This window comes from Sciurus vulgaris (assembly GCF_902686455.1).
Source record: "Sciurus vulgaris genome assembly, chromosome: 5".
Lineage (NCBI taxonomy): Eukaryota > Metazoa > Chordata > Mammalia > Rodentia > Sciuridae > Sciurus > Sciurus vulgaris.
In genome coordinates, this window is record NC_136465.1 from 116,511,454 (window position 1) to 116,523,753 (window position 12,300).

At 50.5% G+C, this 12,300-nt stretch overlaps 1 protein-coding gene across 2 annotated transcripts; it reads right to left on the bottom strand.

The window, feature by feature from the left end:
• Nucleotides 1-4,406: 4,406 nt before the first annotated feature.
• GPR84 (G protein-coupled receptor 84) lies at nt 4,407-8,714 on the bottom strand. Of its 2 annotated transcripts, XM_079141304.1 has the most exons (3): nt 8,622-8,714; nt 6,881-7,731; nt 4,407-4,877 (listed from the first exon to the last, which is right to left on the bottom strand). In XM_079141304.1, exons 2-3 carry the CDS (start codon nt 7,721-7,723, stop codon nt 4,665-4,667), a joined length of 1,056 nt encoding a protein of 351 aa, XP_078997430.1. In that variant the 5' UTR covers nt 7,724-7,731; nt 8,622-8,714; the 3' UTR covers nt 4,407-4,664. The 2 variants fall into 2 exon arrangements, with proteins under 2 accessions (XP_078997430.1, XP_078997429.1); XM_079141303.1 differs by having other exon boundaries at nt 4,747-7,731.
• Nucleotides 8,715-12,300: the final 3,586 nt, after the last annotated feature.

Sequence of the window (12,300 nt, forward strand, 5' to 3'; positions counted from 1 at the left end):
TCGCACTGTGCCAGTCTTGCTCACTCCCTAGTCTCTGAAGACTCTGAAAACAGAGGATGACCCTGATGTGATTTTTGGCCTGTGAAGGAGAGCCTGGGAGGAGGGAAAAGATGAGATCCATGTCAGGGTTATTGTCTTAAGGATAATGAGGAGGACTTGGAAACCAGAGACAAACAGGAACCAACTGTTTCTAGGACTAGGAAGAAATTCAGGTATAATACTCTAACAGATGAGATACAGAGGGACTGCCCTTCAACAGAGTCTTCTCCAGAACAGGCCCAGACTGCCAACAGGGAGAGAAATAAGAGTCCTAAAAGATGGGAGACACAGCCCCACCTGAAAATGAAGAAATAAAATTGGCCAAGGGTTACCAGCTTCAACCCCTCTAAGAAGGTCTTTTTCCCTGAGATCCCCAACTCTTTCTGAGAGTTATAAGGAGCAGCTGGATCCTGCCTTTACAGTAAATACATGACTGGCCTGAAATTACCTCCACTCAACAGACAGGGTGGGTGCTCAAGAGGGAACAGTATGAACCAGTAGTTTCCGAGAAACTAGATCATATATCTTCAGTGGAGGGTTTCCACAGCTTCCCTAGCTGCTCTTGGAGGCCGAGCACCAACCCCTCCAGAATCTCACTGTGACAGGGGCACAAGCCTGGCATGGAACATTCTATGTCCTGCCTCATCTTACTGTCCTAGTAGAAGGATGTTAGATTTATTTTCAAGCAAAAAGAAGGTGAAGACTGAGATTGTGGCTTAGTGGTGGAGCGCTTGCCTAGCACGTGTGAGGCACAGCATCACATGTGATCCTCAGCACCACATAAAAAACTAAATAAAATAAAGCTATTATTTTTTAAAAAATCCACTTTAAAAAAAGGTGAAAAGAAGAGAAACTGAGGCAACTGGGAGCTTCCAATCTATTCTCTTACCACGATCTCATCAACCCATTTCCACATGGGGTCTATTGAGGACAAATTTCTTGTGGTCTCCTCATATTCCTTTGCAAGCGGAAAACATTCTCTCAATTTTTTTTTCTTTTTTTTAAACCCAGGATTGAACCCAGGGGCATTTAACCACTGAGCCACATCCCCAGCCCTTTTTATTTTTTGAGACAGGGTCTCACTAAGTTGCTGAGGCTGACCTTGAACTTGTGATCTTCCTGCCTCAGCCTCCCGAGCCATAAGGATTACAGGAACGAGCCACCACACTCAGCTTATTTTTTATTATGACAGAGCCTCCCTAAATTGCTGAGGCTGGCTTTGAACTTGAGATCCTCCTGCCTCAGTTTCCCCAGTCGCTGGGATTAAAGGTGTGTGCCACCATGCCCAGCCATTCTCTCAATTTTTAATAAAAAGCCAGAAGTTGAAAATTTTAGTGGGAAGGGGTCATGGATTGGGATGAGAAATTGGGAGAGGATCTAGGGGGCTGGGTAAAGAAGAAAACAGGAAAAGGGAGAAGAGAGCCTCTCTTTTTCCCTTGTTCCCCTTCCCCCAATTGAGGAGGCAGATTTACAGCCTTGGTGGTGTGGGGGGGAGGGGGGTGAGCATAAGGAAGACAGATCTGTAGTTCTGCCCTCTGAGTGTCTGGGTACTTAGCTTTAACTCCCCCATTAGCATCAATCCCCATCTTGCTGCCCATCCGTCTTCTGACATCAGCTCCTTCCCCTCTCTGTAGCCCAGGCTTTCTGACCCTAAGTGGCTCTTAAAGGGCCAGTCTAGACCCTTCTCTTCCTCCCTCCTCCCACTCCAGGCAGCAGTCTCCTGTGTACGCATGTGCACTGTGACCATTCTTGCTAAGGCCAGAGTCGATTGAGGGGATGGTGGTGGCAGGGCAACTCTTCCCCTGCTCTTTGGTCTCCTTAGATCCATGGACTATATCATGGGTCCATCTTTGTTCACTATCTACCTAGGTCCAGAGCAAGAGTTCTTGGTGCATTAGGGGTCAGACACATGGCTTTTGGAACAGAGCTACAGAAGGCATGTGGGTCTATAGGCAGATTCTTCCTCCCTCTCTCATTTCCTGGAGGCCCAGGGCAAGGGGTGTCAAGAACTACTGGCTGTTTTTAATTCTCAGGCAGCAGTGGGGGTGGACAGGTTGGGGCTTGAGGCTCCTAGGAGATGCTCAGAGCCCACATTCCTAGCCTCCTTTCCCAGGGATCTAGGCTGTGGTCTCTGGCGGGTGGGAGATTTCAAATCTTCCTCTCCCTGTGAGGGAGGTGACATGTTAGAGAAAACTTGCCTTTGAATTTCCTGGCCCTTCTCCCCTATTCCTAAGCAACTGAGTTTAGGGGAGCAGAGGGGAAGCAGACTCTTCCCCATCTTCTGCAGAAATGCTGTAACTGCACTCCAGGGGCTGTATGAATGCCAGGATGCTTAGAAAGTTCCTTCCCTGTCTGCCTTCAATCCTTTCTGCTGCAAGCTCTGCAGGCCTCAGAGGCACGGGTAGGGGTGGGGGCTCTCCAGGATCATCAAGCCCCCTTCCTGATATCGGAGACCCGAAACCCATTCCCCAGGAGTGCTCCTTCTCTGGCTCAGGATGAGAAGGAATGGGTGGGTGGGGGCACTGGGAAAGCGGCCAGGTTAAAAATAGGAGCCCCCAGCTGCACCCCCCCACACACCCATGGACCCTTATTTATCACCCTCCAAACCTCACTCTCAAAGAAGCATAAATATTCCTAATTCCTGAAGGCCAATCCTAAACTCATAAATTTAACTGGGGAGGTGAGCAAGGGGGAGGAGAGGTATATGGCATGGGGAGCCCACTGCAGCCTGGAGAAAGCAGAACACCTCCTGGGGAGGCGCTTCGCCGCGCCCCTGCAGAAGCCAATGGGAGCGTGGGAGCCTCTCTCAAAACTTCCTCTGGGCATCAGTCTCTTCTCACCCCCCCGCCATAAAACCGCCGAAAAACAAAAGTCGACCTTACTCCCGGCCTTTCCCATTCGTCCTTTCCTTTCCCATTACCTTCCAGTTGTCCTTTCCTGCCTATCCCTCGCCCTCCTCTCCCTTGCAGCCACTGTCTGAAAAGGCAACGTCTCTCATCCATTTGGACACTGAGGTCTGAAGTCCCCCTCGGTGCCGGCGGTCCCCGATCCCGCCCATTTGTCCCTCGGACGCGGCCCTCTCGGGTCAGGCCTTCCTCCTCTCCCCGCCGCCGCCCCTCTCCGCCCTCAGTCTTCCTTTTCCCTCGGCCCTCTTTCTTTCGGTCACCCGGGGCCCCCTCAGTTCCCTCTTCGCTCTTGACTTCAGTGTCCTCGCTCCCTCTTCGCTCTCGTCTCCTCTCCCCACCCTACCCCTACGCGCACCCCTCAGACCGGGTCCTCCGCTCCAGTTCCCACAGCCACCCTGCCCCACGTTCCCCTCCCAGTGGATGGACGAGCGGGGAGGGAGCTGGAGGAACAGGTAGAGGGAGCCCAGCTCCTCAGGGGCGGGAGGGAGCGAGAGGAGCGAGTCCCGAGCGCGGGAGGAACGCGGCGGCGCGGGGAGGGGCCTCCTCACTCCCCAGCTGCGCCCCCCTCCCCGCAGCCACCGAACCATAAATCAGGGCCAAGGCGGTTTAGCCAATGGTAGAGAGACTCGTAAATCGGCCTGTCAAGCTCAGCCAATGAGAGGCGGCGTTAAATCAAGTCCTGTCAGCGCTTGGCCAATGAAAGGCCCTGGGCTGACCATAAATCTGCCTGTAAGAGACAGCAAAAGAGAGAGAGTGTGCGCTCGAGCAAGAGCCGCGAGGGCGGGGGCGGGAGGCGCGGGCGGGGGCGGCGCGAGCTGGGAGCCGAGGCGAAAGCCAGCAAAGAGCGTGCCTGCAGCCTGCGGGAGGGACGGGCAGATGGGGCGAGACAAAGAGAAGCCGCGAGAGAGCGTCAGAGTCAGCTGTAGAGCTGGGCTCGGGCGGGAGACTGACAGAGATAAAGAGACAGAGACAGACACCCTCACATTCAGGAGCACGCAGGGCCCCCAGACGCGTACACTTGTCCCGAGACACGCGTGAACGACGCACCACGGGGGACCTGGTGCAGGGACACGCGCCAAGCACACCCGCAGGGGAGACAGCGCTTAAAGAAAATCTTGCTTTTCTTCTGCTTCTTTCCCCTTATTCAGCCTTCACCCGGCCAGGGGTGGGTGTGTAGGGCCGCGGAGGGCGAGAAAGGAGAGGTTTGCCTTCTTGCTAATACCTGCCCTCTGTGGTCTCGGACTCAGGGTTTCCTTCATTTTTTACCCCTAAAAAAGTCACCTGAATTATTTTTTTCCCAGCGACTGCTAATTGGGAAGTCCTTCCAGTGGTCTAACCTCAGTCCCTATTGCTGTTCCTCTTTACTTTGAGGAAGCTTTTGAATTGCCTTCAAGGAATATGAAAAGCAAATCCTTTTACAACCCTTCAGAGAGTCATCAACTTTCAGAATCTTAGAAGGTCCGAGTAGGAAAGACTTTCAGGCATCTTCTGGTCACTCGATCCTAGTTTTAGCAAGGCAGCTGTTCTGTAGTGGTTAGCCATGTGTGCTGGTAACATGACTGCCCTCAAATCATGGTCAGATCACTTACTGGCCCTTTGACCTTGCACAAAATTAACCTATTTGTGTTTCGGTTTTTTCATTTGTAAGACAGATGAGATAATAATAAATATTTCACAGGAATTTTGTGAGGATTACATGAAACTATTTATTTGCAGGATTTAGAATTGCAGTAGGTTCGTCGAAGAGCCTCCTCCTCCTTGTATGGATCCTGAGACCCGAGGCCCAGCGTGGCCGGAGATCTGCTCAGGGTCTTGGAGAAATCGGCTGAGAGCCTGGACTAGACCGCTCCTCCCCGCGCTCCCAAGCTGATGTCCTTCGTTGTTGCCGCGGTTCAGCTGCCTCGGTAGCTTCAACCTGACTGTCGAGGAGCTCTGTGGAAGGAGGACAGCACATAGAAATGCAGGTTCCAGACTAGGAGGCCGGAGTCCTGGGCCCTGGAAGCGTGGGGCACGTGAGGGTTTCCATCTGTCCACCGGGACTGGGGTTCTCCGTGCCCCCGGCTGAATCTCCCCAGACTTCACTTGTTCTCTTGGCCCATGGGTTTGTCAGTAGGGGCGGGAAGGGGACAACTGTCAGCCCCAGCATTGGTGCCAGCCTGACTCACAGTCCACCACAGTCCACCGCAGTGCCCACCCTGCTCGCCCACGCTGCCCATCAGAGATAATGAGTGGCTCCTGAAAAAATTAAAAGGTCTCATTCTTTTCTTTCCCTCCTAAGTTTTTTTTTTAGGGAAAGGGCGGGCGCGGATCCTGGGTGTCCACCCCTGGCCTGGGTCTCTGGCTTGCGGTCCTGCTGGCATTTTTTTCTGTCCACAATCAAGAAGCCAGAAAAGAAAACACAGAGAACCAGCGTCACCTGGTGGCCACAGGTGCTTTCCTGCTGTGCGTGAGCATGCCCACAGTGACAGGACTGTAGGTCGTTCTGGAGGAAAGGGATGCTATGGTGTCCCCCCTATGCTGGCCCCTGAGCCTTCTTGGTCTCTGCTCTGTTTCAGAAGCCGGGATAGCAGGGCAGATGGCCTGAGACAGGGTGAATTAGCCACAAAGAGGGAGATCCTGCTAGGGCAGCTGGAAGTCTGTTTTGGCCTCAGCTGAGTTCAGCTGCATTTCCCCAGAGCAAGGACTCCTCACCAGTGACTCTTCCCTTTGCACTGGGCAAGGGCTGGGTGACTGGGTTCACTGGAGTGGGTGTTAAAGCCAGATCACCAAACTTTTTTGAGCCGAATAAAACTGTTTGTGGAGATGGGGGATACTGGCAGTAGTCCTTAGCGGAGGTCATTGCTGGGAAGTTAAGCAAAAGGGCAAGCTAATCCTTTTTTTAAAAAAAAATTTAACCCTTCATTTTATGTATTTATTTTTATGAAATAAAATAAATCAAGCCCACTGCCTCACAGGTGCTAGGCAAGCCCTCTACCACTGAGCCCCAGCCCCAGCCCCTCAAGCTAATCCTTCAAAACTACCTCACGTGTTTTATAACTGGGCAACCCCTCAGCTGAAGGGCCTGTCCCTGGCCAGGTGCTTTCTACCCTTGCTCTGACATAGGTCCCGAAATTCTTACTTATTAGGTTCCAGCTCCAACCCTGGCCTATCTCCTTTTTCCTCAGAGACTATAGCTAAGCGTTAAAAGCATGTAATTTAGCCAAGCATGGTGGTGCACACCTGTCATCCTGCCAATATGGGAGGCGAAGGCAGGAAGATCCCAAGTCCGAGGCCAACCTCAGCAGCTGAGCATGACCCTGTCTCAAGATACAACATAAAAGGGGTAGATCGGTGGTAGATCGCCTCTGGATTGAATCCCCAGTACCACGAAAGAAAACAAAACATGTAATTTATCTGTTAATAATTAATAGTGCTCCTTGGGTAGCCTGGGGCCAAATCATTGATCAAGAGATGGGGAAATGTGGTTTGGGGGATAGAGAGGTTGTTTGTGAAGTGCCCACAGGTCTGACTGTCACTTGTCTCATTTCGGCTGGCCACTTTTGTTCTAGAGGAGACAGTTTGGGATTCTGGTTCTTGGAGACCCATTTCTAATGGAGCCGACGGAAACTTTGGGGCCCTCGTTTTAAGAGGGAGCCATATGCTTGGCGGAACTGGCGGTTCATGGCTGCATAGAGCACTGGGTTGATGCAGCCATTGAGCCAGGTGAGGTTGGCAGCCAGCATGTGGACCACCCGGGGAGCCCGGACCCTGGCGTCCAGGATGTTGAGCAGCAAGAAAGGGATGTAGCTTAGGGCAAAGCAGAGGAACACAGCAAAACACATCCGGGTCACCTTCCCATACTCTGACGGAGAGTCCTGAGCTCGCGGGTCTCCTTTAGTTGGCTTGGCCTTGCAAGAAACTTCTGGAGGGTTTTTCTCTGCCAACTGCTTAGCTACCTTGCTGTTGTCCTGGTCCCCCACTTCTGATGAGCCCCCTTCCAGAGTCTGGGTAGTGGCAGCACTGACTGGCTCAGATGAGGTCCCCTCACTGAACTCTCTTGATGCCAGCCCGCTGTCCGGCTCCTGGAAGTGACCAGGAGTGGCCTCGCTGGTCCCTGCCACGTGGGTGCCGTGGATGCTCTCCCGCTGCAGCTTATACCGGGTGAGTGCCTGGGCTGCACGCTTCACCTGGCGGTGGATGAGGCAGTAGAAGATGCCCACGCTGCTGAGCCCCAGCACAAAGTAGATGCCCATGAGGATGGTGGTGTAAGGCCGGCCTCGGATGCGGTCAAAGCTGCAGGTACAGACGACAGGTACCAGGACATACACAGGCCAGAGGGGCGCAAAGCTGGCCACACCCACAATCCAGGTGCCCACCAGGGCCAGCGCGATCCCCTTGGTGCTGAAAACTTGGGGAAAGAACTTAGGGTGGGCAATCAGGAGGTAGCGTCCCAGTGCAATGAGGCAGAGGGTGAGGATGGAGACGGAGTTGGAAGTAAAAAGGAGGAGTCCAAAAATCCTACAGAAGGTGACGCCGCTGCGCCAGCGCAGATGGAGGTAGGTGTCCACAGAGAAGGGCTGGAGGAGGGTGCAGTAGAGCAGGTCGGCCAGGGTGAGGTTGGCGATGAGCAGGTTGAAGCGGGTCCAGAGTTTGGGCTGGATGGCCAAGGCCAGCAGGGTGAGCACATTGCCCACAGTGCCGGTCACAGTCACCACCACCCCCCAGCTAACTGCAATGTATCGATAGCCCAGCACAGACTCATGGTAGCAGGAGAAGTTGGCCTCAGAGGAGTTCCACATGATGGAGGCTGAAGCAGAAGGGAGTGGAAGGAGAAACCAGAGTCAGAACCTGGCTTTCTACTTAGATCTCTCTTTCTCTCTTTTTTAGAACCAGGGATGGGACCCAAGGGTGCTTAGCCACTGAGCCAAATCCCCAACATCCCCAGCCCCGCTCCTTTTTTGAGAGGTACTGGGGATTGTACTCAGGGGCACTTGACGACTGAACCACGTCCCCAGCCCCATTTTGTATTTTAGAGATGGGGTCTCACTGAATGCTTAGCACCTCACCATTGCTGAGGCTGGCTTTGAACTCGTGATCATCCTGTCTCAGCCTCCGGAGCTGCTGGGATTACAGACATGGGCACCACACCAGGCTTTGACTTAGGTCTCTTGAACAGCTCTGGGCCCCTGGCCACTGGGTCTGCTCCTGGAGCTGAATTTAATTCACCAGCCTCCAAACCATTCTCATACCTCTTCATCTCAGGGTCCCCAACTCTCTCCTTAGTCTTAGTCCTTCCCCATTCTCAAAGATTTTCCCAGATTCTTATGAAAAATATCCCTTGTCAGACTGGGGATGTAGCACAGTGGGTAGAGCGCTTGCCTTGCAAGCACTAAGGCCCTGGGTTCAATCCCCAGCACCGCAAAAAAAAAAAAAAAAAAAAAAAAATCCCTTGCCTAACTGTCTCAGGTCTTTGTCTGCCCCCACATCCATCCAGAAGCTCTCAGTAAACCCAGCACCCTCCACCTCCCTAATTCCTCCCCCTTTCCAAAGACCATGAGTCCCCTCTTTATACTTAGGATGCTGCTAGTTTCCTCTGCTCCTCTGTCACACATGCATACAGGTCTCGGTTTTTTCTATTGGCTACCACCTGAGATATGAGACCAACAAAGTAAATGTATGCCCCCCAAAAGTGCTCACCTGAGTCTCCCAGTCTTTGATTCTCTCTCCAGTGGAAGAAGTTCAACTCACCCCAAAAGCAGTGTGAAGTCAGGTAGCTTGCTCTCCTGCCTCCTATTATACCAGACTTAAAGAATGAGAAACTCCCCAGTTACTCAACTTCAGCAACTTCCTTCCCCACTTCCGGTTGGTCCTACTCATTTTGCTTTAGTCAGTGAAATTTGGACTTCTCTGTTGAAATTTCCCATCTATGTACTCCAGAGTTGTTCATTCTTTCCTTTCTCCTTCCTTAGATGCGAACTGCTTCCTTCCCCTCTTTGCCTGGTAGGATACTTTGAAGTATGGACATGGAGGCAGCATTGGGTCATCTGGGCCACTCCAAAATGAGGTCAGTTTCCAGGAGCAGTTCTAGGTCCCCCAGAAGCTTTGGGCTTGTTTTGGGGTAGCACTGCTTTTCTTTTCTCCAGATTTGGAGGCGGTTCCGGTCAAAGGGTCATGTGGGATACCCTAGCACATGTGCGAAATGGAGTTGGATAAAAGAAAGATGGAAAAGGAGGCATCCAGTATTATGGCTTTGTCTCCCGCAGGCCCCCAGGCTCCTGTTTTCATTCATCCATCCATTCATTCCACCCGTCTCTGTTGAGTGCCTACTGTTTGCCAGACTCTGAGCTGGACACTGGGGATATTAGAAGATCCGATCCAAGGCCTCAGGCATATTCTAGCAGGGGAGAAAGATGTAAATGTACAAAGGCTCAATTCAACCTCTGGTTAAAGCAGGGGTTGGTAAATTGTGGCCTCTGGACCAAATCTGAAATGCCATCTGTTTTTATTTGTTTGTTTTCTAGACAGTCTTGCTAAGTTGTCCAGTCTGGCCTCAAACTCCTGGACTCAAGTGATCCTCCTGCCTCAGCCTCCTATGAGTATTTGTTTTGGTACCCAGGATTGAACCCAGGGGTGCTTAACCTCTGAGTCACATTCCAGTGGTTGTTATTTTTATATTTTGAGACAGGGTTTCCCTAAACTTTTAGGGTCTCACTAATTTTGCTGAGGCTGTCTTTCTGCCTCATGAATGGCTGAGATGACAGGCATGCACCACCGTGCCCAGTGATGTGTGTTTGGTTTTCGCAGTACTAAGAACTGAATTCAGGAGCATTCTGCCTCTGAGTTACATCTCCAGCCTGTTTTATTTTTATTTTGAGCCAGGGTCTCGATAAGTTGCCCCAGACTGACCTCAAACTCTCCTTTCTCCTACCTCAGTCTCCCGTGTCACTGGGATTGCAGGGTGTGGCACCACTACCGGCCTGAGTTGTTTTGAATGATGAACAGTGCTTTTGGATGATAGACAGGATAGTCTAGACAAAAGGAGCAGCACGCATGGAACAGAGTGTTAGGTAGAGGCCAACAAGGAGTGTGAGGGAGGGAGCAACAGAGAAGAGCCTGGAGAGGTGCAGGGGTCAAGGAGGGCCTGCTTATCACGCTAAGGAGCTGGAGTTCTAGCAGAAGGCTTTAGAGAGATTTGCACTCAGATAGCTGTACAGAGTGAAGGGATGCAGGCCGAAAGTGAGAGAGACCAGTAAAGAGGCACCAGCTCAGACTAGAGGAAGAAAGTGCTTGCTTTAGGACCAGGCCACCTGTGTAATTTCCCTACACTTAGAAGGGCCTGGCAATACAGGGTGTGGTGGTGCACGCTTGTAATCCCAGTGGCTTTGGAGGCTGAGGCAGGAGGTTCCTGAATTCAAAGCTAGCCTCAGTAATTTAGCAAGGCCATAAGCAACTCAGCAGACCCTGTTCTAAATAAAATACAAACAAGGACTGGGGATGTGGTTTAGTGGTTAAGCCCCCCGGGGTTCAATCCCCTGTACCAAAAAAGAGAGAGAGAGAAGGGTCTGGTGCTTGGTTTAATGCTATTAGTCACTGTCTTGAAATTACTGATAACTTTTTGGGGAAGGGACCCTGCTTTTTTATTTTGCACTAAACCTCACAAATGATTATTTCTGGTTAGGGCAGTGGTGTGGGAATGGAGAACAACAGCAGGCTCCAGAGATCACTAAGAAGTCAATAGGATTTATTTAGACAGAAGTGGTAGTGCACTCCTGTAATCCCAGCGACATGGGAGGCTGATGGAGAAGGAAAGAAAGTTTGAGGACAACCTGGCCAGTTTAGCAAGACCCTGACTCAAAATAAAAATAAGAAGGGCTGGGAATGTAGCTTAGTAATGGAGCACCACTGGGTTTAATCCCTGGTATTGTCAAAAATGAATAAATAAAAATAAATAGTGAGGAACTGTGGCTCTTGTCTATAATCCCAGCAGCTCTGGAGGCTGAGGGAGGAGGATTACAAGTTCAAAGTTGCCTCAACAATTTACGGGGACTCAAAGCAACTTAGTGAGACCCTTTCTCAAAATAAAAATTAGAAAGGGTAGGGATGTGGTTCAGTGGTTAAGTGCCCCTGGGTTCAAACCCTCAGTACCAAAAATAAAAACTTAAAAATTAAAAATATAAATAAATAGAACAAATAATAGAACTTATTTAGGGTGAGCCATGGGTTGAAGAGGTTAGGAAGAGGGAGGAACTAGGATGAATATCCCTGGTTTCTGGATGAATGCTGCTACTCTTAATCTGCAAAATGTGTGTGTGAGTGTGTGTGTGTGTATGTGGGTGTGTGTGCGTGCACACATGCACAAAACTCAGTGGTAGAGAACATGCTTAGCATGCCATGTGTGAGGTCCCAGTTTCCATCCCCAGCACCCCCCCCCCCCCAAAAAAAAGGATAGGGAATATGGGATGAAGAACAGGCATAACAAAAGGAGTAAATGATGAATTCAGTTGTTATTATTATTTTTTTTTAATTCTCACTATCTGGACTAACCCACCTACCTTTGCTCTCATTATTTCTGGCTGACCCAAAGTTCTGGACACTGCTTTTTCTCAAATCTAATTTTTTTCTTGCCATCTGCAATCGGATTTATTCCCTCATCTTTTTTTTTTTGTTTTTAAACTAGGGATTTAACAGAGGGGCCTTTTATCACTGAGCTACATCCCAAGTCCTTCTTATTTTTAAATTTTGAGATAAGGTCTTGCAAAGTTGCTTAGGGCCTCATGTTGAGGCTGGTTTTGAATTTTCTATCCTCCTGTCTCAGCCTCCCCAGACACTGTGGACCACAGTGCCCAGTTGCCCCACCTTTAATTAAACCCTGCCTGGATTCCACATGAGACCTTCTCCCAGTGGTTAAATCTTCACATCCCTTCACCAACCAACAGATCCCCAAACAAGTGGTGCTGCCACCACAGAACCAATAAGATCACTACTGTGACCTTTGGATGCTCAATAATAAACTGAAAAATGGTCCTGTTTGCAGTGTACAGTGGCACAAACCCATAATCTCAGCTATTTAGGAGGCTGAGGCTGAGGCAAGAGGATCACAAGTTTGAGACTAGCCTGGGCAACTTAGCAAGGCTCTAAACAACGCCTCAAAACAAACAAAGGTTGGGATGTGGCTCAGTGATAGAGCCCATCTGGGTTCAATCCCCAGTATAGAAAGGAAGGAAAAAAGAAGAAAGAAACCACAGAACAAGTTAACAAAAAAAAATTAACATTGGTTAAGAGGACACAGAAAGAAGAAAGCTAAAATATATTACCCTCAAGAAACCAGAGGGACTGGGATTGTGGCTCAGTGGTAGAGCGCTTGCCTGGCATGTGT

Excerpts from the sequence above, each read along its gene's own strand:
- GPR84 (XM_079141303.1), bottom strand. The coding sequence starts at position 7,723 with ATGTGGAACTCCTCTGAGGCCAACTTCTCCTGCTACCATGAGTCTGTG.